This window comes from Sinohyriopsis cumingii, chromosome 9 (assembly GCF_028554795.1).
Source record: "Sinohyriopsis cumingii isolate HCF-2022 chromosome 9, ASM2855479v2, whole genome shotgun sequence".
In the NCBI taxonomy this organism is placed as follows: Eukaryota; Metazoa; Mollusca; class Bivalvia; order Unionida; family Unionidae; genus Sinohyriopsis; species Sinohyriopsis cumingii.
Genome location: NC_142969.1, coordinates 95,250,912 through 95,278,862, shown reverse-complemented (window position 1 = coordinate 95,278,862; position 27,951 = coordinate 95,250,912). Strand labels below are relative to the sequence as shown.

The window sequence follows — 27,951 nt, the reverse complement described above, 5'->3', positions numbered from 1 at the left end:
GTCCGATTTTTGTGCCTTTTAACTTTTCTTTTATTCCATCTCCTTTAATTGATTCAAAGGACATAATTAATGTGGTAAGACAAAGGAGGCCAGCTTTTAATTCAGTGCATCAATACAACAAATACTTCTGAAAGTCAATTATCAAAACACGGGCGGCACTTAATTAGGTTGTCAAAGAAACTCTTGCGGACATAGCTGTTACTGTAGATTGATGCATTTTACTTTTAATTACAAGAGGACACATTGCATTTATGATAGATTACACTTAAAAGGAACTAAAAGATAGCACTAGAACACATTTCAATTGATAATTTTTTTAATTTAATTTGTATTTATTTATTAAAGTACTGCCTCCACTCTGCGTAAGTGACATTTTCATTGATCGAAATTTCCTTACATATCATTAATTGCTGTGTACTAGGAATGTTGTTTGGAAAGAAAATGTAAAAAATTGTATGACTTATTTTTGAATTTGATATTTCAAAGTGTTGATTGAAATTTCCAGGTCCTATCTAATGTTTTTGATGATAAAATGAGCGAAACATCAAAGTTTCTATTACCAATTTTGATCGCGATTTTCTTCAAGTTCAACAAATAGGGATCAATTTTTGAGGTATTTTCTGGTTTAAAAATGGGAGCCACGCCTGACCTGCATTATGAGCGGGTTCTTGAGTTATCAGGGCGCGAGTTATCAAGGGAGTGCTGCACACTCCTTCCGCTCAACCCTTTAATAAGCCTATGACATCACCAGATTAGCAGTGTGAGATTGATTTCCTGCTGTCCTTGTATTTCTACTTATCTGTTTTATCCTTTCTCTCTCTTCTTTTTCCCAATTTCTTCTCTTCCTCCCTCGACTTTCCCTAGACCCCTTCTCCTCCTCCTCTACTTTCTCTATACTCCTTCTCTTTCACTTTCTCCACGACTGCACTTTTGTTGACAGTCTCAAGTCCATCTCCAACTCTTGTTTACTTGGGACTTGGAACCAGGAGTTCTCTGTCCCCAAAAAAAGTTTAGTGTCAAAACACAGGGATGGTACAATCTTTTTTCCTTAGCTCACTCATCTTGCACTACACACATCCTATCATCAAATAATGGCTTTTAAATTTCTTCAGTCATGCATTCATTCAAACCGGGATACCCATTTGTTCTTGTATGGTAAAACAAACATCATAATACAGTATGGTATCACTTACTTCTCATACATACATCAATAAATTCTGTCACATCCACACATATTCCTAATCCCATTATACTAAACAATGTCACAATAATCAGAAAACACATTTCTTTACCTTTCAACTTGTACAAAGTATGCAAATATTCAAATATCCATTCTCATATATATGCATATGTCCATAGTATCTAATCTTACATACTTAACCATTTTAGCGAATTACAAAATTAATTCTAACCACAAGCTAAAACAATATACATATTTCTGCCTTGAATCTAACAATTCTCTTTGTAAGGCTCAAACCCATTTCTCAAATACACCTGTAAATTAAACACTGCAAAGGTAATTCTATATTCTAAATGATCCTAATAATTAAGTGTGCATACAACAAATAATTACAATTACAATGCCATAATATTCTTGAAAAATTGAGCAAATAACTTACTGACCTTTTTGAAGCCTTGTCTTTTCTTAGAATCTACCTCAAAGTTCTGCTGCCAGATTACGAGTGGCTTCTTTTTTTGAAGTAAAGCCTATTGATCTGCAATCCATTCAGGCAAATAGTGAATTAATCTTGCGAATTCAGAAGGTATCATTATAACCTAAATTGTAATCACAGCCTCTATATCAATTTTTGATTGGATATCACTGTTGATTGCTCCAATCAAACTTAGTGGACAATGTCCCTCTTGCTGACTGTCAGTGTGGGGTTGGAGAAGAACACACACCCTATGGACTTTGACTTTTGATCCTTGAACTAACCTTTAACATATAAGTGTGATAATGGCAAGCCTTTGTTAAGTGACATGACCAGTTGCCTTTCCAACTCAAGTTTCCTGTCCCTGGCTGGTCATGGTAACCTTGCCTAAGAATTCAACACTAACCCCGCAGCAATATTTAGAGATCAAGCACAACGCCGTGGTAATATTCCCATGACAGGTAGATTATAGCTTATACATGACTTTATAGCGGGGCATAGCAAACGTGACACTAACAAATAAACAATTAAATTAAGAATACGTAACATCAATAACTTCATGACCTCAGTATACTTGTGTCATACTGTATCAATAACTTCATGACCTCAGTATACTTGTGTCATACTGTATCAGTAACTTCATGACTTCTACATACTTGTATCATACTATATCAGAACTCTGACTGCACTGATTTTATTTGGGTCAATTCATCCAATACATTATGGCTCCAAATTCTCTCGTTAGGGAAATTTAATACTAACATTATTTTGCTGTCAGTAATGTCATAATTTGATGAGGTACACCATCATCTATCGAGATTTAAAAGAAAATAAGGGTTGTATACTGTAAGGGATTTTATGCTGGATTTTTGTTTTTGTTGTTGACAACTGTAAAGACCACAATTGTCATGAAATCTTGTAATTCTGGAAAGCAGGATGTGTTCTTGATTGTCGTCGTAACAACCAGCATATGTCATCATAAAAACCGAAGTATGTCTGCTTTGCAAAACTCTTGATATTATAAATGCCAGAATGTCTCCTTTAGAAAACTCATGTCTTCATCATAAAACCAGGATGTCTAGCTAATTTAGAAAACATTTGTTATCATGAAAGCCTGGATGTTGACTTTAGAAAATGTTTGTATCATAAAAACCAAGGTGTCTACTTTAGAAAACTTGAGTCATCATAAGAATCTATCTTTGCTTCCTATCCACTGTATACCATCATCATGAAAGGAATTGATCAACAACGAGACATGAATTTGAGAACACAGTGTTTATTTACACCCTTAGTTCATGCCTTTGTGGAACAGTTTTTCTCACATGATAAGGGAAATGGGCCATGCCTATATGAGTTAGTTCTAACCTTATTGGAAACTATTTCTCACATGATAAGGGAAATGGGCCATGCTTAATGAATTAGTTCTAACCTTACTGGAAACTATTTCTCATATGATAAGGGAAATGGGCCATGCCTATTTGAGTTAGTTCTAACCTTATTGGAAACTATTTCTCACATGATAAGGGAAATGGACCATGCTTAATGAATTAGTTCTAACCTTATTGGAAACTATTTCTCACATGATACAGCATTTATCCATTCCTAATGAATTAGCTAAATAGAATATCGTGGGCTTATCATCAATCCTGTGCTTGTTTTGGGTAACTATATTAATAATTTATGCTCTGCCAGAGATATTTTTAAATTACAATTCAAGTATTTTATCAAAAGACATAATTTGTGACCTGTAAAATGAATTTTTTTTTCATAGTGCCATAATCATGAATTTATTGCACAGGATGCAGGCAAAAGAAAGCATGTAGATGTGACTTTCAGCATGTAGATGTGACTTTCAGACACATCTGCCATCTGGTCTTTAATGATGCAGCCACTTATAGTTCATTATAGCAATTTCTGCCATGGCAAGCCAGTCATCTCAAAAAGGAGTCATAATTGAAGGACACTTGAAGAACACTTGGCTTCAAGGAGTCATAATTGAAGGACACTTAAAGAACACTTGGCTTCAGCGGAGTCATGATTTGGAGGACGCTTGAGGAAATTCCCATCAAGAATAGACTTAATTGGATATAATGAAGTCCTTCATTATAACACTCTTCACTATAATGCTGTACCACAATGGACTATGTGACCAAAATTGGATTGGACTGTCAAATGTATGACAACATGCATTGAATCTTAGTGTTATATCTTAATTCCCACTAGAAAACAATATTATGGACAAAATTAAATGCATAGATATCATGAAAAGAAAAAGAAATATATTTAATATACATGACCACTCAGGTGGCCTAGTGGTTAGAGTATCAGCCTCGGATGTGGTAGGTCGCTGGTTCGAACCCTGGCTGAGTTATAAAAATGGTACTAACAGCTGCCTCTCTTGGCACTAAGCATAAAGAGGTTAGTGCTAGGAATGGTCAGCCTGGTTTCAGGATAATGTGATGGTGGGACATGATGCTACATGTTTGCGGCATGATGCCCCAGTGCTAAACACCACTTTAAACTGCCACACTGCAGACATCGTAGTAATATGACAAAAACTTGTTAAAGCTAAGTTACAAGTCCAAAACACACACACATTTAATATACATAAATTGTTATTATACAATTGACTGCTTTTTGTTTATTTTACCCAGCCCAAGCCCCACACGTCTGCATTTCATTCATTCATCAGATTTTCTGTCATTCTTATTATACTGCGGTGTCATCTAATTCAGTCAGAAGTTATGGATCCCAACTGCCTCGAATATTAAAGACTAAAATGGATACATTTTGTATAGTCAGTTATATATGCAACTATAGGTGCTGAAACATTTTATTGGACAATGCTCTCAATATTCAGTTTATTCAATACATGTTACTGGCCAGCTGTGCACAATTTTCCACTTTCTCATAATCCAATACAGTTTTACATCAGCTGTTTATTAAGATGTACATACATTGATCATGTTTGAAATGCTTTGATTTTACTGTTAAATCTTATTTTGGTGTGAGTCAGTTTTCAGGAATAGTCAGTTCAGCATGTTAGCAACATACAATTTTGGTGTCAGTTTTCATGAATAGTGAACTCTGCATGTTAGCAGCATACAATTTTGGTGTCAATCAGTTCTCATGAATATTGAAATCATCATTTTAGTACCATACAATTTTGGTGTCAGTTTTCATGAATAGTGAACTCTGCATGTTAGCAGCATACAATTTTGGTGTCAATCAGTTCTCATGAATATTGAAATCATCATTTTAGTACCATACAATTTTGGTGTCAGTTTTCAGGAATAGTCAGTTCAGCATGTTAGCAACATACAATTTTGGTGTCAGTTTTCATGAATAGTGAACTCTGCATGTTAGCAGCATACAATTTTGGTGTCAATCAGTTCTCATGAATATTGAAATCATCATTTTAGTACCATACAATTTTGGTGTCAGTTTTCATGAATAGTGAACTCTGCATGTTAGCAGCATACAATTTTGGTGTCAATCAGTTATCATGAATAGTGAAATCAACATTTTAGCACCATACAATTTTGGTGTCAGTTTTCATGAATAGTGAACTCTGCATGTTAGCAGCATACAATTTTGGTGTCAATCAGTTCTCATGAATAGTGAAATCAGCATTTTAGCACCATACAGTTTTGGTGTCAGTTTTCATGAATAGTGAACTCTGCATGTTAGCAGCATACAATTTTGGTGTCAATCAGTTCTCATGAATAGTGAAATCAGCATTTTAGCACCATACAGTTTTGGTGTCAGTCAGTTGTCATGAATAGTCAATTCAACATATTAGCAGCATACAATTTTGGTGTCAGTCAGTTTTCGTAAGTAGTCAATTCAGCATGTTAACAACATATAATTTTTGGGATTACCTTGAGTGTATTGGCTTGTTACGTTTGTAAATGTAATTTCCTTACTAAATTGACTCAAGGTTTTGAACATAACAATTTGTATTGACATTACTGTGGTTTCTCTCTTATAGTTTCTGGAACTTAACCTTTGTCTGTACCATATAGCCTATATTGTGCTGATATGATAAACACTCTACATAATGTGCGGTACCATGGCTAAACTTTCACGATGATAGTCTTATATATCTTTCCCTGTTACTGTCAAGATTTGGGGATATGCTACATTTTGGGAACCTTATCAATTTAGGGAAGGAAAATATCCCCTGGGCTCTTTCATGGTGCAACAACACATACATACATGCATGTATGTGTATACATACATACATACATACATACATACATATATACATATACATACATACATACATACATACATACATACATACATGCATGCATACATACATACATACATACATACATATGCACACACACATGTAATGCATACAATATGCACAATATTTGTTGAATTGTTTCACAAAAAAATAAAGATAAAAAGCTTTTCTTTAAAGCCTTACAAATATTCAAACAAACTTTTTTCTGGATGTAGAAAAGATCCTAACTTCTTATTATTGATTTGATCATTCCGGATATTTCTAAACATTTCTGTATATAGTTGATGGAAGAGGTTATAACTTGAATAAAAAACAGCATTATTCATTCTCACAAAGCAGATATTGAAATGGAGTTGAAAAAAATGACTTGGACCTGTTGATGTCAGTGTGAGAGGAAATTGGATGTAACAGTTAGAGTCATGTCTTGATCTGTTGATGTCAGTGTGAGAGGAAATTGAATATAATTGGCAGGGACATGTCCTGACCTGTTGATGTCAGTGTGAGAGGAAATTGGATGTAATGGGCAAAGTCATGTCTTGATCTGTTGATGTCAGTGTGAGAGGAAATTGAATATAATGGGCAGGGGCATGTCCTGACCTGTTGATGTCAGTGTGAGAGGAAATTGGATGTAATGGGCAAAGTCATGTCTTGATCTGTTGATGTCAGTGTGAGAGGAAATTGAATATAATGGGCAGGGACATGTCCTGACCTGTTGATGTCAGTTTGAGAGGAAATTGGATGTAATGGGCAGGGACTTGTCTTGATCTGTTGATGTCAGTGTGAGAGGAAATTGGATGTTATGGGCAGGGTGATGTTAGTGTGAGAGGAAATTGGATGTAATGGTTAGGGACATGTTTTGATCTGTTGATGTCATTGTGAGAGGAAATTCGATGTAATGGGTAGGGTGATGTGCTGACCTGTTCATGTCAGTGTGAGAGAAAATTGGATGTAATGTTTAGGTACATGTTTTGATCTGTTGATGTCATTGTGAGAGGAAATTGGATGTAATGGTCAGGGACATGTCTTTTTACAATAGTATCTGGTCTCTTGAGATATTTTGGAATTTGATAACGTGCAACTTTTTCCTCCGAGTCATTAACTTTGTTGTTTTCTTTTTATTATCTGTTTGTGTTTATTGTCAAAATAAATACCTCATGGCATTGAAAGGAAAGGAAAAACAATGTAAGAGATGAGAAAATCCAGTTATAGCAAAATTCCTAAGCTATCAGGTACTGAGAATGAAAATAGCAATCTTTTTATGCACGTGTTATTTACTTAAACCTGCTGTAACCAGCTTGTTCATCTGGCTTGAATAAATTGAAATGGACTTGAATGACCTTGTGGAAATAACTTTCATTTCACTGTTTCTTATTCATCATCATCTTCATCTTCATCATCATAATCATCATCACCTCCATCATCATCATCATCTTTAGTTGTATCAGAAGTACCATTACCAGTGCAAGTATATCGTTGTATTTTGGTCCATTATAAGTTACAAATTTTACAAGCTCAGGCAATAGAGTTGTTCTAAATTTATCCCAAAATGAGTTAGTTTAATTGATTATTTTGTTTTCATATTAATCAATATCGGCATGTTACCAGTCTCAGAAATTCAGTTACACTGTGTTAGAAATATTTTGCTTTTGATTACAACTGTTCTTTTGATTACCTGATCAGGTTTTATTATAACTGCTGATGCACTAGAAAGTGTACTTATTAACCTTTCATTCTAGAGTTTGCACACTTTTTAAATTTAATGTTGTTAACATATCAAGTAACCCTTATATCTGTCTTGTTAGGAGACTGTTTTCTACAGAATCACTGAGCAGCCAACATTTGCAAATAGCTTTTTACATAAATAACATCATCGACTGGTTATAGACCTTGTTTGTGTTGAATATTGTCTTATGAACCAGTAAACCTGTTAACTGATGCAAATCACATTTCAGTATGGCAAGTTTCCTGGTCATAAAGTTTCTTATTCATCACGGCATACGTATACAAGTTTTAGTGCAAATGGTCATACACAATGAGAGCTTAAGCAGTGACATGTCACTTGTCTTTTAGCCAACCAACTGTTGCAAAAGGGGTTTTCTTTATCGCTACTTCTTCTAAACTACTTGCATGATGGCCAAGAAACTTTATGCACACATTATTCTAACCATGACCTAGTTTGTCCTACATGAAAATCATGTTGAATAGAAATCCAGAATGGCCAACACTCGAGTGGTCAAGGATGATTGAAAGAGTCATACTGATTGTATTCAGTTGGCCAACACACCAGAGTGGCCAAAGATAATAGAAAGAGAGTTTGACTCTTTGGATTCGGTTCAGTATGGCCAACACTCGAGTGGTCAAGGATAATTGAAAGAGAATCTTAGTGATTTGATCCAGTATGGCCAACACACCAGAGTGGTCCAGAATAATTGAATGAGAGCTGTACTGATTGAATTCAGTTGGCCAACACACAGGAGTGGTCAAGGATAATTGAAAGAGTTGTACTGATTAGATTCAGCTGGCCAACACACCAGAGTGGCCAAAGATAAAAGAAAGAGTGTTTGACTGTTTGGATTCGATTCAGTATGGCCAACACACTTGAGTGGTCATGGAGTATTGAAAGAGAGCCGTGCTAATTGGATTCAATCTGGATTATATTGCATCATCCCTCCCAACTGAGACTACAGAAAACAGCTGGGTACATTATTGTGCAGCATACATGCACACACCTGCACAACCACAGCTCAAACATACCCATATCTACTGCCTGTCCATGCATCTATCCATTTCTTTGTTTTATTCCCCATTACATTTGGTTTCACAGACTTCAAATTATCCTAACACTTATGCCTCTTTGAAAGTCCTGGATTTGGAATTCAAGGTCTTGAATTCTTTGAAAAATGACACTTCAGCTTTAACATTGTTGATAATTTTGGATCAATCTGAAATTGTTTGGGACTTTTTTTGTTATGTGGTTGCTTTGTTATCAACAGGAGCAGTTCAGAAATGATGTTGTTGGTCTCAGATGTTTCACTTATTTTGGTTTGATTTGCTCATCATTCCATGGATGATTTTCAGTTTTTTTTTTGTATATATTTGAGGAAATGGAAATTTGTTGGATAAGTCCAGGAAAGTTCTGGTAAAATCCTTGAATTCAGCATGAGTGGTAGCATAAGAATTTATATCAATTTTCAGCATACATTGTGATCAGTTATTCATTTTGCAATCAGAATTGGGTTCAGGGTTGTAGAATAGGCCTGATGTGGTCAGAGTCTGACTGGGAACCCAAGGGTGTAGAATAAACCCAAAGTGGCCAGAGTTTTGTTGTAGGTAGATGGATGTACACTTGGCCTGTTGTGGCCCTGATTCCATCTGTGGGCACAGGGATGAAGAAGTTTTAATGTGTCTCAAGTCCTGTTGTGAGCATTGGGGCTGTAGAAAGCCCCAGTTTGGCTAGAGTGGGATAGGCCTGTCCTGCTGACTGGGCTTGAGGAGGTAGAATAGGTCCAATGTACCTCAAGTCCTGCATGTCATAGAAGGTGTCTGATGGAGGCAATTAACCCAGACTAACTAGTGGATTATAAGATGGATACTAATATTAATGCTTTTAAGAGACTATACCTAATTTTATATTTATGGGAAAGACAAGAAAGTGTGATAACAACATGAATTCTGTCATTGGTAATGGTATTGCATTTAAATAACTTCAGAAATATGATCTCATTCAGTTTTATTTAGTACATGGGCATTTCTCTTTTTGATCTTTAGAATATGTAGGCTACATTATTTCAGATGAATAAATACAAATTTGGTTCTTGAAATGCTCAGGAATAAGTTAGTGATAAGCATTTATTAAAAGAGCAAAGATTGGTATTTGTCACAACTTGAAAACATAGTAATTTGTTCATATTTTTGTCTATGAAAAGAAGATGTTTATGATGGGGCTGTGGCTTTTTTTCTTCATTTTTATAGCCCACCCCCACCAAGTATTGGGGGTGGGGTGGGGTATACTAGAGTCAGCTTGCCAGTCTGTCATACTTTAGTTTACTTAATATCTCCTAAACCATTTGTAGTATCAAACTGCATGTAAAATATGGTATGCTTTTCTATCATGTCCAGAACAAGTGTGTCTAGTTGGACCTAAATGAAAAACTCTAGTTGAAGAGTTTATTTCATTGTTGTAATATTTGTCTTCATTTTTATCAGGTGTGTGTCTGGAGGCTGTAGGAGAGGCCAAAGTTGAATGGATGACCTCTAGTGACATTCAGGCATCAGATGAGGAAGTATTCAACTATACCACTGTTCTGCCAATCAAAAGTAAGCAATTTGCACTGATACTCGATCATAAGAACTGTCAATTAAAAGGAATCAATTTGCTTTGGTACTTGGTCATTAGAACTGCCCATCAAAAGTGTAACTTATATCTGATTTAATCATGTTTATTTTTAATTTAATTGTTTGTCAGCTTTAAATTTTTTATTCTATTATAATGTAAACTTTTTCATTAGAGATGATACTTTTTCAGAAAATTGTTTGACCTTGACTGTTAGTTTATAAACACCAGGTGTTGATCTAAATTCTGACCTTGATTCAAAATTAGTAAACAAAGTTCTATTTTATTTTAAAATGATTGGTTGTTTCCAAGGTCATGATGCAGTTATATTTAAGATGTAAACAAGTTTTTTATTTTTTTATTTCTTAGAGAAAATTATTGGTCTAATCAAGGCCATATTCTGTGTACATGATATAAACATGATCACGTGACCCCCCCTTTCTGATTTCACAACTTGGGGGAATTTCGATACTGCGTCTTATGATACAATTTAACCTTTGTTTTGAGAGAGATTTCTCAGTTTTTGGGCTTTTAAGTTATTTTCTTTGTTGTTGCCAGATTTTGAGTTAATTATCTTCAGATCATTTGGATTTCAAAAGGATTAATTCTTTATTCTCTGGAAATATTGGAAGAGTGCTTACACATATTTTCGAAAGACATTGTTTACAAGTTTAATTTGGATTTCCAATACTGGAGTGCAATTATTTGTATTTTGCACGGAACTGTAGATAAGCACAGTACTGATTACAGCATACGTCATTGTCATCCATCTTGGATTTTACATCAGGATTCGAATTTGAAATTATTAGAACATTTATTGCATGGACTTTTGTAATTTAATTTTGTGGATTATTCTCAGATTATTTTTGGATTTGATTCTTGAAACCGTAAGTTCTACTTTTTTTCATTTTTACAGAACTTTCCAAGAAAATAAATTATTTGTTAAATTTTAAAAAGCTTGTTGTTTTCGCTCTTTCCCATGTTTCTGTTTATTTGAGCCAAAACACGTAACAAAAGTAAACAGTTTGTGCTGATAACTGTTAGAACTGCTAATAAAAAGGAAGCAATTTCCTCAGTTACTCAGTCAAAAGAACTGCCAGTGAAAAGTAAGCAATTTGCAATTATAATCATTAGAACTGTGAATCAAAAGTAAGCAGTTTGCTATGATACTCAGTTGTAAGAACTTCCAATTAAATGTAAACAGTTTGCTTACCCAGTTATTAGAACTGCTGATCAAAGTAAGCAATTTGCATTGATAATTAGTCATTGGAGCTGCTTTGGAAAATTAAAGCATAAAATGTGATTGATTTTCTCTCTTACATAAAGGGTGACCCAAATCCTAGGATATGACTGAGATATTTTGGGGACTGCCTATTTTGTTGGGTTGGGAGTATTGTCAGAATTTTTATGTTGTTATTGATATATGGGACAGTTGATTGAGATACATTTGGCAGTCTGTTGGGAAAGAAAGTCTCACAGTGCTGTATGTAAACTCTTGTATGAACCAGTACTGAATAATAGGTAAATTCAATTCTCTGGCGGCATTTTTAGCAGAAAGATTCAAGAGGGAAATTTAATGAACAATCTTGCCATGAATAGAGAGAAGTTTGTTGGTGAGACAATGAACTTGACTGCCCATATCTACTATCATCATCCTGTCATAGCTACCTTTGCAGTCTTACTTGAGAAGATGAAAATTAAATAGAATTCTGGCACATGTATTTTGAATTCACCCAAATATAATGTCCTGTTGCATGTATCTTGAACTCAGATGTTAAGTCTTGTTGCATGTATGTATCTTAAGCTCATCCACATGTAAAGTCCTGTCACATGTATCTTAAACTCAGATGTTAAGTCTTGTTGCATGTATGTATCTTAAGCTCATCCACATGTAAAATCCTGTCACATGTATCTTGAACTCAGATGTTAAGTCTTGTTGCATGTATGTATCTTTAGCTCATCCACATGTAAAGTCCTGTCACATGTATCTTTGACTCACCTACATACCAACATTTGTTCAGTTAAATACCTTTTAGAGAAATTAAAACTACATGAAATTGTGAATTCTTCACATTTTAATTTTATTTTGCACTTTGTATGGCAATGGCAAGATCGTTGATTAAATTGCCTTCATTATTATTTGTGTTAAAAATGCTGCCAGATTAGTGATTTTACCTTTTTTTTCAGCACTGGAGTTCATATCCACCATTAACCATTGTGAGCTGTGCACAGGCAGGATGTAGCATGCAGTTCCATCATTTTCTCAGTAGACACATCTTTCAGAAATCTCTTTGGATTTGAGAAGAATAAAAATTGAACAAGACAGTTAACTCAAATGAAGCAAATAATAGCCGAAGTAGAAATGTTATTTTTTTACCTCTGCTATTTACAAAAATAGTGCAAAAACCATATCATTGGCAGTGTGCCTCAGTACATGTTGTGAAAGGATCATTACTGCAGTATAACAATATGCTTGTAAAATCTGTGCAACTATGTTCATTCTTTCAGATACTGAATAATGACAGTAAAACAATGCATCTTTTTCTGTCCGAAAACAATGTTAGATTCCATGTCCATAGTGTTAAGGATGCATTGAATACAGTGGTTCCTGAGGTCACACCTTCTACATTAAAAGGTGTCTTTATAAATAATAGGCTGTCTTTCATAAGGGGTACAAAATAGTAAAGTATACGTTTGATGTTACAAACAATGTGGCTCCTGATCAGGGATGACATTCATTCAGAAGGGCCCCAAAAGAAGGGGCAAGCACTCCACATAGCAGTCATGGTCACAGCCTTGAATCTTAATTTGCAAGCTCAATAATGGACAGTTAATTTTATTCCCACGTTAAAAATGGTGGAGTATGGTGTGTTACATATGCAATCATCCTGCTGTCTGGTTAAATTGTGCATTTCAGTTTGTTTTGCTTACTTTTGGTGGGCATCCATGTTTGTGAACATTTCTCTACTTTCCAGCTGTTGCATGCTTTTTGCAGGTGATAAAGGCAGCAGTGAAGATCGGCTAAATCCAGGCTATCGTTATTTCCCTTTTGCAGGTGATAAAGGCAGCGATGAAGATCTGCTAAATCCAGGCTCTCATTATTTCCCTTTCGAGTTTACTCTGCCATCGAAACTTCCATCTTCCTTCAAAGGAAAACATGGGCGATTACGTTACTTTGTGAGGATGACAATATGTACGCCTGGCGGGCCACACCATGAACGCACCAGCAAATTTGCCGTCATCTCCTCATTAGATCTCAATGCCGAGCCTGATGCTGCTGTAGGTATTTGTGAGTTTGAAAGACCGAATGTTATACTACTTCCATGTCAGTTGTTCAAAAGGGACCTAAGTTTTAATGACTGTAAAATCAGAAATATTCATAGAGATTCATTCTTGTAGGTAACACTGATTTCCTTGTCACCCACTTTGAACAGAGACATATTCATAATGGATTTAATTTCATTGTCATTTGTTGCCAATAACAAAAGCAACGTTAAATCCTCTAAGTTTATTTCTGATTTTACAGGATTTCATTTCATTTTTACAAGACATGAACAACTTGTGCTAACAACTCTTGACTATTTCTGATGGTGCCATGGAGTTGGAGGAAACCCAAGAACTTAGTGAGAACAACTCATTTTAAAGGGGCAATAACTCTTTGTTAAAGGGTAATAACTCTTATTGAAAGGGTAATAAACACTCAATTATATTGCATGTGTTGGAACCTTTAGGGTCTGAACCTTTCACAATATAAGCTGAAGCAATAATGATATTGAAGTATTAGCCCCATTTTATGAATTTTGTATACTATTAAGATATAGAAAATGGAAATGCATTATTATTTAAAGAAATATAGATGCATCATAGGCAGATCAAGAATGTGGACTGGTGTATTTGCAGACATGAGAATGTTACCATGACATAACACAGTGAGCTAAGAAATCAGGGTATCTGCTATTTGTTCAGTCATAGGTACAATGACATTATTTACCCTGTTCTATCATCTCATCTTGTACTAGCATGTTAAGGTGTCTGCTATTTTGCTCATAGTCATAATAGTGTGCTAACAGGTCAGGGTCTCTGTTAGTTTTTCACTATCATAGATGGAATGATGGCATAGAGCCTTTTCTACCACCACATATTGTGCTAACCGGTCAGGGTCTGTGCTATTTGCTCATAATCATGTGTTGAATGACAGCATAGACCCTGGTTTGCCATCATATTATGTTCTAGCAGGGCATAATCTTAGCTGTAGGTAGAATCACTTGACAGAATGGAGCATGTTTCACCATCACATGGTGTACTAGACGGTCAGGGTCTCTATTATTTGTATGCAATCGTAAGTAGAAAGCCTGTCTACCATCACATAGTATGCTAGCAGGTCAGAGTTTCTGTTACTTGCTGACAGTCATAGACAGAAATACAACATGCACCATGTTGGTCATCGCGTAGTGTACAAGCATGAAAGTCTTGTTGCTGCGTCAGACAGTTTTGTACATGGTAACTTTTATTCTAGAAAATTTACCGTAACTAACGTTTGTCAAGGGTGTACATTTCAAATATGCTCACTATTAATATAAAAAAATAAAAAACTTTAAATTGCTTTTTCTTAAAAACTGCTAAACAAATTGTGACCAGATTTTACAATTAGCTCTACTGCACTTACTCTAGAAAAGCTTTTGAGAATGTCCTGTCATCCATTAACTGTCCTTCCATTAGTACAAGTTTATTATCATTACTCCGCCATAACTACATGGAGAATTGCTATGAGCCTTTACATGTGTTTATCCCATGGTCTGGTGGTGGTGATAAACACAAATGGTATCAGGCTGATGTCCAATATCACCGCCATAACAGCCATTCTGAAAATCTTATCACTTCTTGTCCTTAGCAGAATATTGACATGGGGTTTTCACCAGGTGTCTTATGATGTCTAGTTGTTCTTAAATGTGAATGGTTCTACTTGGAAATCCAGCATGGCCACACAGTGACCATATTGAAAATATTGATATTGTTTCTTCTGAATGGATGCTGAAATTGGCATAGTATTTTCACTATAATGCCTTTTATATATATTTAGTCCTAAATCAAAATGGTGCTGATCAGATATCCAGTATGGCTAACACAAGCCATCTTGAAAATCTTATTGCTACTCCCTGTGCAAAAGGTCACATTTGCATTTGCTTTTCACCAGAAGACTTCTTAGATCTCTAGTTAGTCTCAAACAAAATTGTGATGATCTGATATCCACAAGGTTCACCAAAGGAGCCATCTTGAAAATCCTATCAAAACTTCTCCAAGGAAAGTCATTTCAACATGGGTTTTTACCAGAGGACTAATTATGATATAATTTTGGTTCTGAATGAAAAATGGTGCTGATCGTACTTTAAATATGACTGCTAGACTGAATATATTGAAAATCTTATCACTTATCTCCTGAAATGATGGTGACGTCAAAAATAGGGTTTTTAAACCAAACTCTTCTAGTGGTATCTAGTTTACCCTAATTGAAAATGGTGCAGTTCTTACATCCAGTATGGTGCCATATGCCTACTTTGGAAATCTCACAGCTCAAGAATATCATAAATTGTTTCAGCACTTAGAGTTGAAAATAAGAAATGGTATTGTCTTAAATTCCTGAAATTGTTTTCAGACAATCGAGCATCAGTCCCTTATAGGGACTGTTTATTATTGAAGACTGTAATGACTCTTGACAGCAGATGGGTTTTTATGCTCACCATCTAAACGTTTCGCCCATGTTTGCCGTACATTCTTGATTATAAGCAATATGCCGTTCATATTAATTGTGCCTTTTTCTTTGAAAATAATTTTCATATTTGGAAATAATTTTTATCAGACATTAGTAAAATAAAAATTGGCATGATATATAGCTTAGGAGATGGAATGCTTAGGGTATTTTTTTATACATAAGTGCATAGTGAAATGGTCAGCTGTTATCTAGTAATGTCAGAGTCACTTTTATTTTTTATATCACTTTTACAGTGTTTTAACATCTTTACATTTTATAGTTTACTATGTTGTTCTTCGTATTTACATTTATTTGGAAGGGCATATCTTCTTAAGGTTTGGAGCAATTCCATTTTACATTTTTTTGAACATTGCCTTTAGCTTGTTGGCACCAGAGAGCAACACAGGTGTTGAGGAGCTTTAAAATGACACAACACAACACACGCATGCATGCATGCACACACACACACACACACACACACACACACGCAAGCTATGTTACAAAGTCTGCCCATAGAGTCTTTAAGACACTGCCCACATAGGTTCTTTTAAGACATGAGTTCATTATGCATTGTATCTCATCCACCTAATTCATAACCTTCCCTATTATTCTGGCTTGTTTGATCTTTCCAGGACAGACTAGGATATCATATTATGAGTAGTTTAGGTGAAAGAAATCCTGATTTGACCCATGGTATCAGCAGATTAATTGAAAGAAGTCCTGATTTGACCCATGGTATCAGTAGATTAGGTGAAAGAAGTCCTGATTTGACCCATGGTATCAGTAGATTAATTGAAAGAAGTCCTGATTTGACCCATGGTATCAGTAGATTAATTGAAAGAAGTCCTGATTTGACCCATGGTATCAGTAGATTAGGTGAAAGAAGTCCTGATTTGACCCATGGTATCAGTAGATTAATTGAAAGAAGTCCTGATTTGACCCATGGTATCAGTAGATTAGGTGAAAGAAGTCCTGATTTGACCCATGGTATCAGCAGATTAATTGAAAGAAGTCCTGATTTGACCCATGGTATCAGTAGATTAGGTGAAAGAAGTCCTGATTTGACCCATGGTATCAGCAGATTAATTGAAAGAAGTCCTGATTTGACCCATGGTATCAGTAGATTAGGTGAAAGAAGTCCTGATTTGACCCATGGTATCAGTAGATTAATTGAAAGAAGTCCTGATTTGACCCTGTTTGTCCTGGTATATGCTATCTTGGGACGTCCATATCTAAAACACACATCAGGAAGTGAATTTCACACAGATGAACTCTCAAAGAAACTCACATTTGGTGCCATTTAAAAATTAATAACTGTAGTGACAATATAAAAGAGGAAACTCTTGTCTCCCCCTTGATCTGAAACCAGTTGAAAACACAGGCTTGTGAAGTTATGGGGCAAAGAGTATGATTGTGAGTGAGTGACTTGGTCTTTTAAAAGTTTAAGTAGATTAATTTTATTTTGTTTTATATTGCACCAGTACATTCAGTTGCCTGAATATTTTATGTAAATATAGTATATACATATGATTTCATCTCAACTTGTAAAATGTAGTATCATCTCCATCTCCCATACCTTCATTATCATTTCTCTACTTTGCCTTAGTCTCTATTGGAAATAAAAGTATCATATTGTATTGGTATGTGTCACATAGAAATCATTTATGAAATAGGGGTAACTTGATTCAGTTTCTCATATACTTTCAACCATCCTGCCACACCTTCTTTCTACATATATACTTGGGAGATCATCAACAAATAGAATGTAGCAGAAAGGTCTTTTTTGTTGTTGTATTGCTGGCTTTAAAGGTAATAATAGCAGGTGCTTTCACTGGTTTTAAAAGGTCTTGACAGGATAACAGCTGGTGCATTGACTGGCTTTAAAAGGTCTTGACAGGATAACACCTGGTGCATTGACTGGCTTTGAAAGGTCTTGACAGGATAACAGCTGGTGCATTGACTGGCTTTAAAAGGTCTTGACAGGATAACTGCAGGTGCATTGGCTGGCTTTAAAAGGTCTTGACAAGATAACAGCAGGTGCATTGGCTGGCTTTAAAAGGTCTTGGTGACAGGAAAACAAACAGCAGATGCATTGGCTGACTTTAGAAGTCTTAACAGATAAATGGCCCTCTATCTGGCTCAAAAAAGTCTTGACAAATATAAAAGATCAAAGCCATTCTTATTTGGTCTTAATGTTATTGTACAGCAAGGTCTTAAAAGGCCATAACATGCAGTCTTGAAAGATGTGATTGTTACATCATTTTAAGACATGAAGCCACAAAATGATCATTTAAGACCTTATGTTAGAATTGTTACTATTTATGATTTCAAAATGGTACTATGGAGATTTTTGGTTTTAACATTGCTATTAAGATATTGGCTATGTCATGCCATGGAAAGGAAAGCTCAGTATTGTTACCAAGGACACCATGAAAGCTGACATTAGTTGACCTGGTTGGCAGTATATCTGACTTCAGACAGTTCCTGCAGTTCCTCCACCATGGAGAACCTTTGTGTTTCTGTACATGTATGGTTAGCAAAGGAATTTGGTATTTTGATAACACCATCTTTGGAAGATTGTAGTACAGTACATGTTGTTCATATTATCCTAACATCGTTCCTGTTTGTTTCAGCTTCCAGTGGAAAGCGACACGTTTGAAGCCATTGGATCCTTGTGCTGCATATCCGGAACAGTTACGGCTCATATAAAGCTTCCGAAGAAAGGATACACAGTCAAGGAAGCAATACCTGTGTGGGCAGAAATAAAAAATCTTAGTACACGAAGAATAAACTCAACTCGAGTATCATTAATCCAGGTAAGTTGGAATTCGACATTGAAGTTATATGTGTATGCATCACAGTTTTGTCTCACATTTGTTATAAATGATACACAGGTAGTATTTAATAAGTGTTGGTTTCATCACAATTTTCTGTTTCTGAAAGTCGTATGATATACTGTTAATTCATTTCTTTTGATGTGTTTATGGCTTTCCTTCTTTTTCAGAAAAAGACAGTTTCATTGGTTTATAAATTCATGGGTTTGTGATAGGTTGTGTTCTCATTATGTAAGGATTATTATATTGTGGGCTCTTTAAATTGATTTTTTTAGCAGCCATGCATTCTATTTAAATATTTACATAATTATTTGGTAATTAATTAGTATCTTTCCAGAATAAGATTAAACATCCTCTCTTTTCCAAAAAATTGGAATTTGAAAGTTTAACATTGGTTCCAATACACTGCTTCCTCAGTAACTCATGCACAGCAGGTCTGAAAACACAAATCATACTATGAGGGCTCAAGTTACCAAGGGTCCTCCAAAATGCTAAGATGCAGATACCATTCCACTGGACATCAAGAAAACTGGGGTCTATGAGGAGTGGTGAGACCGTTTAATGGTTGAATACTCAATTTTATAATTTCATTAGGAATAATTGTCAGTAAATATCTTTTTCTAATGAAGTTCAATTTTTGTACAATTTACTTAATTTTCAACATACACAATACATATTGTTAACATTATTTAAAGAAGTTTCAACATTTGTCACATGTTTTTGAAAACATTATGTAATATATCACTGTTTTTAGTTCTTTTTGATGGACAAAAAAGATAAGCTTCTTTTCTTTCAAAAGCTAGGGACATTTATACCTGAAACAATTGTCAAACATCAAAACTCAGTTTTGTTTAAAATTGTTCTGTTAGTAAAATATCAATATGGTGATTTAATTGCAAGAAATAATGAAACTTCTCATCCTTGTGAAAAATTTTCTAAGTGCCAATTCAAGAATTTTAAGTTCAGTTCAAATTCTGGAACTCACTTCTCCATAATGAACCAAATATCATCATCTATCTTTGGGATAATTTTTATAAGAAAATATGGGATCCACACCTGTCCCAGTGTTTTAAGCAAGTTTACAGTTTATCTAGTTGAACTAAAATGTGAGAGAGGTGTCATTGAACTTTAATCAGTATGGATTCTGGTATGTCTAATCCAAATTTTCAGAAACCCTTGTATATTCCAGACATCCACTGTTAGCAATACATGTATTTTGATTGACTGCAAATACTTCTTTAGTTACGAGTGTAAATCACATTAACTGTGAAATCAAATGATTTCAAACCCCATAGCTGATAAAAGAAGCAGGGATGGCAGATCTTAATATGTCAGGTGTCTGGCTGCTTCAAGCATTGGTCAGGGTTACTCCTTTATTCTGGCTTCATATTTCCACCATCAAAGCAGATTAAGGTGTACACTTTCCTGCCCGAGTGGTCCCATATGTAGTGCTATTCATAATAAATTATCAGGCATCAAGCAGAATATCTCCACTTGTTGGCATTGCTATAATAATAAATATCATTGCAGCTTTGCTTCAGATAAAAGTAATGGCAGAGAATACAGTAGTAAAAGCAAAGATCAGTCAAGCTCACAAAGCACCTATCAGAGTTTTGTTAAATGGTTATTCATTAGTAAATGCAGCCAATTAGTTTGTTCGTGTAAATCACCCTTGATCAAGTATTTAATGATTATTAATATGATAGGAAATATCTAGACCATTTTTTTGCTAGAGTTATAAATAGCAGTAACTATCATGAATAGCAGTAGCCATCATAAATAGCATTGACCATCATGAATAACAGTGATCATCATAAATAGCAGTAACCGTCATGAACAGTAGTAACCATGAAGAGCAGTAACCATCATGAATAGCATTAACCAACCATCATGAATAGCATTAACCAACCTCCATGAATAGCATTAACCAGCCTTCATGAATAGCATTAACCAACCTTCATGAATAGCATTAACCAACCTTCATGAATAACATTAACCAACCATCATGAATAGTATTAACCAACCATCATGAATAGCATTAACCAACTGCCAGAACTGGAAAATTCTTGGGAAAATTGCAGTATGTGTCATTCAGATGCTGCACTGGAGTGTGATGTTTCAGGCATAAAAAAATATTGAAAAGTTATGTAAAAAGTAAAATAACAAAATGCTTGTATTGTAGTATAGATACAGGTATTTCATTTTTTTCTTTAACTTTATTTTTTTGCAAAAAATGCCAAAGTACTGCTGTGGATGTAGTGAAATTAGTTTCTAGGATTCAAACAAAACATGACATTGCATAATTGTTAATGAAATTATTTGTAGAAATAAAAAAAGATGTCTAAAGACAGCCATCTTTAATGATGTGTAAAGACAGCCATTTTAATGATGTGTAAAGATGGCCATTTTCAATGATGTGTAAAGACAGCTGTTTTTAATGGTGTGCAAAGATGTGTTTTAATGATGTGTAAAGACCGCCATTTTTAACGTTGTGTAAAAACAGCCTTTTTTATTGATATGTACAGACAGTCATTTTATGATGTGTAAAGACAGCCATTTTAATGATGTGTAAAGACAGCCATTTTTAATGATGCGTAAAGACAGCCATTTTTAATGATGTGTAAAGACAGCCATTTTAATGATGTGTAAAGACAGCCATTTTTAATGATGTGTAAAGACAGCCATTTTTAATGATGTGTAAAGACAATCATTTTTAATGATGTGTAAAGACAGCCATTTTTAAGGCTCAGAGTTGTACTGCAATTAATCTTTTGCTTTTAGTACAGGTTTAATGAATGACGCTTATAATTTTTTTTTTTTTTTTTTTTTTTTCAAATGATTTTAATTATAAAATTTAAGATGTATCACTAGATAACATTGCTGGCAAGAATAATCTGTAATTATTCATGGTAGTGAATTTTATTCAATTTGTCAGTTAAATTTCCATGGAAGATCCTGATCTGACTAATGATAGAAATTCAATACTGGATGTGGTTCTGCTATTAGCTTTGCATCAGCCACAAATGATACATACAACCAAGTTAACTGGAAAGTCTGTCATCAATGTTTTAACTTTACTTGAATGTTTAAGCATCTATTAGTGATAAAATGCATAATATGAATATTTGTAGGACATAGAGATGATAATAATAATAATAATAATAATGACTTTATTTAAAGAAGAAGCTCATTTGATCAACTGACCAATATTGCATGAGGCCTTCTAGAGTGGCATTTGTATGAATATATATTTCACTTGGTCGGTACACTTTGCCTATAGTGTGTACAGTTTCATACCATTCTAACCAGTACGTCATCAAACAATGTGCATTCACGAGAATTGGACATTCCGTGTTGAAAAATGATTTTGTCTGTGTAAAATCTTATGTTTGTTCCAAAAGACGCTTGTCCTTTGACTTATAGATTGTAAGAAAAGTATAATCTACTTTTAAACCTTAATACTAGTTCAGCTTTGTTTGGGACTATTTTTTACACACAACAAATGAAAGGTGCAACGTTTGTCAGAATGAACAAAATTATTCATTCTTCTTTCTATCTAAGCAGTTTCCACTGAAATAAAAAGTATGTGATAAAAAGAATCTCAAATGGGTAATGATTTTATTATTAAATTTAGGAAACTCAGTAAATTCAGCTTTTGCTTACCAAGGCTTGCAAAAGCTGGACATTATTCAACTCGTTTCATAAATTTCAATATTAAATCATTACCCACCACTGCTCATTGTGTATCTTAACTTGAAAGTTTTGTTTTCCATGATGTATTTTGCCTTTGCTTATGCTGCAGTCAATGTTTATGTACCCCAGTGCTTATGCTACAGTTGATGCTTATCTACCCCATTTCTTATGTTATAGTTGATGTTTATTTACCCCATTGCTTATGTGGAGTCAATATATATGTACCACATTGCGCTACAGTCGATGTTTATGTACCTCATTGCTTATGTTGCAGTTTGTGTTGATGTACCCCAATACTTATGCTGCAGTCGATGTTTATGTAACCCACTGCTTATACTGCAGTGTTTATACACCCGACTGTGCTACAGTTGATGCTTTTGTATCCCATTTCTTATGTTACAGTTGATGTTCATTGACCTCATTGCTTATGTGGAGTCAATGTTTATGTACCCCATTGCACTACAGTTGATGTTTATATATCCCATTGCTTATGCTGCAGTGAATGTTTATGTACCTCATTGCTTATGTTGCAGTTAGTGTTGATCTACCCCATTGCTTATGCTGCAGTTAGTGTTGATGTACCCCATTGCTTATGCTGCATTTGATGTTTATGTTACACCACATTGCTTTTGAGTTATAGAGGAAGAGGTTACAGTGATCCCCCTTTTATAATGCACACTGCTTATTGATGCAAATGAGGCATTATGCAATAGGTGGCCTCTGGTGATTGGTACAAACAATAATAATATGCTATTTTGGTATTGAGCAATGTGTTCTTATAAAAAGGGTCGATTTTTTTTTGAGTGGGCAGGGTTCCCACGCTACCAGGAAATCAGGAAAAAGTCGGGAGAAATGATAAATTTTTTCCCCACCGTGAAAAGTCCTGGAATTTTGCAAATATTGATAAAAGTTGGGGAAAAACCCGGGATATTTTCCACCACCACTTGACGCCAGAAACAATCACGTAATTGAGTCATAACTAAACTGATTGTGAGGTAAATTTATCAAGTTCAAACCAGAATATTCAGAGGGTGCAGTAGGGATTATTTGGTTGGTGCCATAAACATATATGCTGAGTCAATCCAAACGCCCAGTGGATTAGATTCGTCTAGTAGACTTTTATTTTCAAAATCAGCTCGATATCCGTATCTTTTCTTACCAATCTAGCATCACAAGAGGCCATCATGGTGGTGGCAAAGCGTAACCACTTACTGGATGGCCTAGCAAACTTTAAACATTGCTAGATCAAGTGATGCGTGCATGAAATCGATATGAAAATTACTTTTTATCTCAGAAATTGTGAGCTGTAAAATCATTGTCTTTAATCTGCTGAAAGACAAGATAAAACTATGTCATTGATGAAATGTGACCTGGTGCTTGTGATTTGCATTGCTAGTCGCATGAGTACTGTACACATATCTAACAACCCACCTTTTCAAATGTTTTAGAGAAAAAAAATTCAAAAAATATTAAATGAAAGCCGTGTACTGGTTGTTATAAAAATACAAAAAAACACAAAATTTTCCATATTTATATATTCTGAGAACAACTTCTAGAGTATTGTTGTATCACGTGACCACCACATTGACATGTGATCTCTGCTTGATAAATCAGACTGGCCAGATTGCTGGCTTTTACAAAAAGTATCTGCCTTTCATTTAATATAAGTGAATTTCAGTGCAACTTCATTATAAAGGAGTTTGTTGTTGATATCACCTGAATATTGGACTTCAGATGTCCTCATTTGAGATATGTGAAGTCATGTGACTAGTAATGCAAATGGCGAGTACTGGGTCAGGTTTCATCTACGCCGTAGTTTCATCTTGTTTGACTGCAGATTAACGACATAACGATTATATTACTTGCCATTTCTGAGAAAATAATGGTGAAAATAAAGGTTAATTTGCCAGATTGGTTTCAGGCAATGGTCGTTTGAGAGTTATGCCTTGGTACGTCACTGTTTTTTTAATGTATATGTGTAGTTTTTCATTCTTCTTGCAATTCTGAAGTGATAAAAGATGCATGAGAAAAGTCTAATCGAGCGGAGGGTTGTGGTCACACTTGCACTCCTTGCATTCATTTATATTACCAATAATGTGATTTCATGTTGTCAGAGATTTCGCCATACTTTACTGATAAAACATCAGACTCCTGTGCTTGAACCTGTAACCTAAAAAATCCTATTTACTATGTATCTGTTAGAATCATACAAATAACTAAATTTTATAAAAGATGGAAATTTATACCTTAAAATAATTATGCATCTTAATAAAAGTTTCCAATTTGCAAGAAATTGTCCCACACGTACAAAATTGTCTGATGCCCAACATGTCAGCTTGCCCCTAGAACTGGATTCTCACAAAATTCCCTGGCATATAGACTGTTTTTAAATTCTTTAGTATTTTTATCCCCATAAACAAGACGTAAACACATTACACCCTATTCATTGTTGTTTCTTTTCCACATAATAGCTCATTTTTTATATATAACTTATTGATTTTTACTAAACAAAATTACAAGATCAGTTTAGTTGACCTCATATCACTTGCCATTTATTGGCATTGTTACATTAAATTTTGTAAAACTAGCTTTAAACCTGATCAAATTAATTGACGGAACTGCTGACAGAAACAGTCCAAAGTAATTTATTTCATTTCTTTTGCCCAATGGATAAACATTAGTCTTTTCAAAGCTGTGCGCAGAATTGGCCAACATATCGCAAGTCATGAAAACATGGTGGTGGTATCCCATGTGTCCAAAAATTAATATTATTTTGAACTGAATATTGTGGTGACTATTTCCTCTTTTCAAATGGTAAGCATTACAGTATTTTATTTTCGTCAATCGGTCGAATTCGCTATGCATTTTACTTTAGTATTGGAGATGGAAACCTTACGTGCGCAGAAAAGCCTAACAGCATAATGTATATATTAAAAAAATGATACAAGCTCCTGTATCAGTACATGTTTGGGGACTGGTTTAACGAATTACAAGAAGACAAGTTGTATTTTCGTAAAATTCAGTCCTTGTGTATGCAACAGTATATAATTTTGAAGGTCTTTTGTCAAAATTTAAATCAACCCTTTTGAAAATGTTTTTTAATTAATGGAATTTTAACCAGATCATCTTGACAAGATTAGGTTGTTTGAAAAATTTTGTTTGGGATTTTATTGGCACATATAAATTCAGGGTGAAACTCTTGGTTACAAGGCAAAATTCTAATTATTTGCATTTATTTTTCTTTTTATACTGTTATGGGAAATGTTACTTTCTTTGAGATGTATATATATATATATATATATATATATATATATATATTGCTATAGAATTCTTTAGAATTAAAGGTTTGAAAGGAAACAAAACATAATTTATGTTCATTATGCTGTTCCACTTAGCAACATAATGCAGCAAAATAAAGTTAGAATTTTTATCCTGTTCATTGAAATGACTTTACGTGCTAATTTTTAGGAATATAATCAAACTTGTTTCGTGTGATACATTTTGTGGTCTTGTACATGATCATCTTTTCTGACTTTGATGTTTTTGGAGAGTCTTGAAAGAGAAACATCGTTAGATTTGGAAAATGCATGTTTTATAATCAAAATGTTCTTTAGTTCCATTTAATAATGGTCATACCGGTATGTGAAGCTTGATAGAAGTAATTTAAACCTGCAAGAACCCTGGAAATTTATCTTTAGAAAAGCATGGGAACCATGAGTGGGGCTTCACGAGAGTGAGGTCAATGCACTTTCTATTTTTGGGACAAATTTGAGATTGTCAACTGGCCATAGTAGTTTGCTTCTCAGCACAGTTCTGATGCCCACATGCTTTTGAAATATGGAACTCCTTTCAGTTTTCAGTAGACATTTTCAAAATGAAGATTCAGTATGGTTTGGTTTACACAGCAACACAATACATGTAGGTTATTTAGTAATGAGGCAATTGGAGTAAAGTGCCATGTGCAAGGACACAATAGAAACCACCATTCCTTATCTGACTGTTGTATTTAAACCTGCACTCACTCAGGTTCAAGTAGAACACGCTAATCATTGAGCTATAATGGCTTCTGGATGAGAACACATCAGGATTATTATATATCCCTGAGTCCCCCAGGGGGTTAGAAGATGCATATAGTATGAAAGAAATTTATATATATATATATATATATATATATATATATATATATATATATATATATATATATATATATATATATATATATATATACATACTTGAATATTAGTCCAATCCAAATGCAAGCAACAAAGAACATGATCTGCCATAGCTTAAGTGCCTGCAGAGCAGGGTCTTTGTTGTTTGTTCCACTAATTACCCATACTGCACAGACCAGATCTGCTGGTGTATTGTACGACTGCAGATCTAGGTCTGTGCAGTGTGCAGTTGGACTTGTCGCATAAGCAAGTATATATGGTACATTATGCACTATCAGATTAGGGTCTGTGTTGATTGTTCTGCTTTGTAGTTTTTACATACTGTATAGTCCTAGATCTGCCAGCACATTATAAGATGGCAAATCAAGGTCTGTAATATTTACAGTTTGATTTTACTTGTACTCAAGTATGTATGGTACATACTCTGTATCCTCATTATTTCCTATGTACAGTGTAAAGCAGGTCGTGTATAGGTGAAATTTTAACTAGTGTACATAACAGATTTTAACCAGCTTGCTATTCATAAGTGGTTTTGTCATTATAAGATACATCTGTGCCCCAATCCTGTACTGATGATACTGATGTCACACCTATTCATCAAGTTGTAGAATTTTTGCATTTGCTCATTTGAAAGTTTCTGTTGCTTTGACTATGTGACTTGACATGAGCATCCCAGATTCTGATGAACAGCAGAATGTAGCTGTGAACTTAGAAAATGGCCACAGGAGGTTAAGGGTGTCTTATTTTGATTGGATTTACGAATTGTCAAAAATATCATTTTATCCAGAAATATCCTGTACACATCATTGAGAGGACCTTTCAGTTGACTGCAACTCCAGAACCTCAGGAAATGGTGGCATGTGTCTAAAATATACACCATTGAGTTGTTGACACATTTGTCTGCATCAGTTGTGTGATTTAATGAAAGAGTGGCCCATAAGCTTTGATTTGTATTGTCAATGGTTTGAGGAGATTTATCTGGCTGGTTCTTAAATTCTCTATGGGTTTGACAAGTTTTGTCAAGCTTTCATTAGTGGTAAAAGAGACATGAACATTGTCAACAGTATTGGTCAATGTTTTTAAGGATGTGCTTTCATCATGGGCTAGGTCATGACCTTGTTTCATACTACTGCTAATTAAATTACTTATCATGGTGTCTGATTATAAATTACCTAGCATGGTATCTGATTATAAATTACCTAGCATGGTGTCTGATTATAAATTACCGAGCATGGTGTCTTCAAATTACTTAGCATGGTGTCTGAT

The 27,951-nt window shown here is 34.6% G+C and overlaps 1 protein-coding gene across 3 annotated transcripts in view; it reads left to right on the top strand.

Moving 5' to 3' along the window:
* LOC149792281 (arrestin domain-containing protein 17-like) overlaps nucleotides 1–27,951 on the top strand; it is a 200,646-nt gene that overhangs the window by 75,616 nt on the left and 97,079 nt on the right. For all 3 annotated transcript variants that reach the window (XM_089970835.1, XM_089970832.1, XM_089970834.1), the window contains exons 3-5: nucleotides 10,111–10,221; nucleotides 13,293–13,516; nucleotides 18,620–18,802. In XM_089970835.1, coding sequence (XP_089826961.1) covers nucleotides 10,111–10,221; nucleotides 13,293–13,516; nucleotides 18,620–18,802 — 518 coding nt within the window. The remainder of the gene's footprint in view (nucleotides 1–10,110; nucleotides 10,222–13,292; nucleotides 13,517–18,619; nucleotides 18,803–27,951) is intronic.